Source organism: Perognathus longimembris, chromosome 28, assembly GCF_023159225.1.
Source record: "Perognathus longimembris pacificus isolate PPM17 chromosome 28, ASM2315922v1, whole genome shotgun sequence".
NCBI lineage: Eukaryota > Metazoa > Chordata > Mammalia > Rodentia > Heteromyidae > Perognathus > Perognathus longimembris.
This window is the reverse complement of record NC_063188.1, coordinates 89873220-89877006: the sequence shown is the minus strand read 5'-3', so window position 1 is coordinate 89877006 and position 3787 is coordinate 89873220. Positions and strand designations below refer to the sequence as shown.

At 42.2% G+C, this 3787-nt stretch overlaps 1 protein-coding gene across 1 annotated transcript; it reads right to left on the bottom strand.

Annotated features, from left to right (window-relative positions):
• Nucleotides 1–2348: 2348 nt before the first annotated feature.
• On the bottom strand, nt 2349–3549 carry LOC125343828 (L-lactate dehydrogenase A chain-like). Its single transcript, XM_048336391.1, has one exon. It carries the CDS (start codon nt 3525–3527, stop codon nt 2529–2531), a length of 999 nt encoding a protein of 332 aa, XP_048192348.1. The 5' UTR covers nt 3528–3549; the 3' UTR covers nt 2349–2528.
• Nucleotides 3550–3787: the final 238 nt, after the last annotated feature.

Here is a 3787-nt window from a genome sequence, read left to right as displayed (position 1 = left end):
TATTCCCTTTCACTTTCCTAGTTCTAATACCAGTATACACGGTTTCCAATATACTCAGATAAGATTACAGAGATAGTGTAGGTACAACCACAGGAAGGTGATACAAGAACATCATCAATAATAGAAGCTACGGATACAGATGGGACGTTGAGAGTAGTTACAACTGTGATATAACAATTGTTTCCATAACATGGAGTTCATTTCACTTAGCATCATCTTATGTGTTCATAAGGGTATTGGGCTCTTGTGATCCTCTGCTATGACTTGCCTAAACCTGTACTAATTATTCCCAATAAGAGAGACCATAGATTCCATGTTTCTTTGGGTCTGGCTCACTTCACTTAGTATAATTTTTTCCAAGTCCTTCCATTTCCTTACAAATGGGGCAATGGCATTCTAATCTGTCTTTTTTCTTTATATTTTTCCTCATTTCTTCTACCATTCAGTAATAACATAGTTAAATACCCATTAAATGCCAAGCTTTGTGGAAAGCTAATCCTTTTAATTTGATTTCTGTGTCTTCTAATCTTTATAAAGGCAAAATTGGACAGCAGTTTTCTAATTCTATTTTTCCTGGTACTGTGTCTCAAACATAAAGTTATCTCACTAAAATTTGCCATTCTTTGGGTTAAATGATAGCCTTTCCAATTCATACCAAAGTGGCCCAAACACATGCGCACCCATATTTTTACTGCTCAGAACCCTCAACATGCACTTTTCTTGCACGTCACTCTTTTCTGTAAACAGTGGAGTACACTAACATTTTTCTTAAAGACACAATAATCTTCCCCCCCCATCCTTTTTATAACCTGTTTATATTCTTTTTTTTTTTTTTTTTTTTTTTTTGGCCAGTCCTGGGCCTTGGACTCAGGGCCTGAGCACTGTCCCTGGCTTCTTCCCGCTCAAGGCTAGCACTCTGCCACTTGAGCCACAGCGCCGCTTCTGGCCGCCTTCTGTATATGTGGTGCTGGGGAATCGAACCCAGGGCCCCGCGTATCCGAGGCAGGCACTCTTGCCACTAGGCTATATCCCCAGCCCTATATTCTTGATGATGGCTATTGTTACTTGAGTGACATGGAATCTTAATGTTGATTTGATTTGACTTTCCTTAATGGCCAGAGATGTTGCATATTTCTTCAAGTGGAAGAAGGTAACTTGAGGGTATGGGTAGAGTTAGGAGAGATGGGAAAGAACGATGGAAGGGCGACATTGACCAAGGTGCATTGCACATATAAACTGGTATGTTGAATTGAAACCCTTCTGTACAACTACTTAAAGATAATTTTTTAAAGTTAAACTAATTCTTGTGATAATCTTTTGTAAGGACTTAAGTATGGGTGGTATTTGCCACGGACCATTATAGATTGATTAATAAAAAGTCAATTCAACTTTCCCCATTTCACCATTTTGTCAGGCTCATTTTTCACTAGAACAGTGAAAAGTGGAAGAACAGAAATACAGTGTATACACTTTATTAAGCGATTTCAAAAATCTCTTACAATATACTTGTATTTGTGATAAAGATTCAGGAGTGATACATCAGTAAAATTATCTAATTTCATATAAGCCAAATTAAATTAAAAAAATTAAGCCAAGTTAAAATTAAAATACTTGAAAGAATAGCAATAACTCTAAAGACAGACCTCATTTGCACCCGCCCGAGCCATTTCATCCCCACACCACCTCAACGCACCTAAGCAGCCAGCGAATGCACCGGGTGGCGATGGAGCAGACATGCAGGAGCGGATGTGTACACAGCGATGGTGGCCAGGTGGGGGCTGGGGCTGTTGCTTTTGGCACTGTTCCTACCCACGCAGATTTATTCAAGCCAAATAGTTGTGCCATTTTTCAACTAACTCCTCCTAGAGTACCACTGTTGTCCCAAATTCAACTATCACCACCACCAGGGGAGGCAGCAGTGCCCTGCAGTCCACAGCTGGTCTTCTCATGGTTTCGCTCTCTCTCTCTTTTTTTTTTTCACTGTTCAAGGTTTATTTGGTGTTTCAGTATAACATGTGGATAGTTGTTGCACTGTTCATATATACTTTTTACATTACATGCCAATGTACACTACTGATATATAATACACAAAATAATATCCTTTAGAACAGTAATGCACGTGACATGCAAAAAATGGATTTATACAGCAGATCCCAGGAAGTGTGATTGGGAAAAGAAGTTGGAACTAGGCATTTTGGTGAAGTTACACAAAGCACAGAGTAACATCTGGTTCAAAGGGCAGTTAGGGACTGTGCACCATTCATTGGCAGTGGTGTCTCAGAGAGGGTAAAACGTGTTTTACAGTAACCAGTTTACAGCTACACAGTACCAGTACACAGTACACAGAATACAGCTGTAGGTTTTTCTGAACCAGTCCTATTTCTAACTTCAGGAAATGGATGCTTTTCCCAGGTCATTTTATAATATTACTGCTTCAGTCACAGATCAGCTGTAAGGGACAAATATGCATAACCTCTGACTAAAATTCTCTTATAGCCTAGACAGTGAAGTGGTACATATAAGAGACTTTAAAATTGCAGCTTCTTTTGGATTCCCCAAAGTGTATCTGCAGTCTTCTTCAAGCGGGCCTCTTCCTCCGGAGTCAGCGTGACCTTCACCACATCTGAGATTCCATTCTGTCCCAGGACGCAAGGAACGCTAAGGAAGACATCTTCCTTTATTCCATACAGACCCTTAATCATCGTGGAAATTGGATGCACTCTCCGAAGATTCTTCATCATACTTTCTGCTAAATCTGCCACAGATAGTCCAATGGCCCAGGATGTATAGCCTTTCAGTTTGATCACCTCATAGGCACTGTCAACAACTTGTTTGTGAACCTCTTTCCACTGTTCCTTGTCTGCATCAGTGCCTAGATCAGGATTCAAGTTCTTGAAGGAGACACCAGCAACATTCACTCCACTCCACACCGGCACACTAGAGTCTCCATGCTCCCCCAGGACCCATCCATGACAGCTTAACGGGTGAACTCCCAGCCTCTCTCCCATCAGGTAGCGGAACCGGGCCGAGTCCAGATTGCAGCCACTCCCAATCACGCGGTTTTGGGGGAAGCCACTTATCTTCCAAGCCACGTAGGTCAAGATATCCACTGGATTAGAAACGACAAGCAACTTGCAGTTTGGGCTGTATTTCACAACATTAGGAATGATGAACTTAAAGATGTTCACATTACGCTGGACCAAATTAAGACGGCTTTCTCCCTCTTGCTGACGGGCCCCAGCTGTGATAATAACCAGCTTGGAGTTTGCAGTCACACTATAGTCTTTGCCGGAGACAATTTTTGGTGTTTTGAGGAAAAGGCTGCCATGCTGCAGATCCATCATCTCTCCCTTCAGTTTGTCTTCCATGACATCAACAAGAGCAAACTCATCTGCCAAGTCCTTCATTAAGATACTGATGGCACAGGCCATGCCAACAGCACCAACCCCAACAACTGTAATCTTGTTCTGGGGGGCATGTTCTTCCTTAACAAGATTCACAATCAGCTGATCCTTGAGACCTGCCATTCTGCTCTTACTGGAATGACAAGGAGCAGTGTTCCTGCCTGTATTCACCTTCTCCGTGCTTAAAAACCTGATGGCTTTTCTGAGGACCCAAGATGCGGATGACCTCATCTGTCCAGGATGCAGCAGGGCCTGCTGAGTACGTGCCAAAGTAGAGGTTCCTCTCCCTAGTCTCGCTCTCTCTTCTACATCTCTACTGTTAGAGACTCAGGCCAATCAATGTCTCTACTTTCCCATCTTCTCTACCCAACCCAAATGGCAAC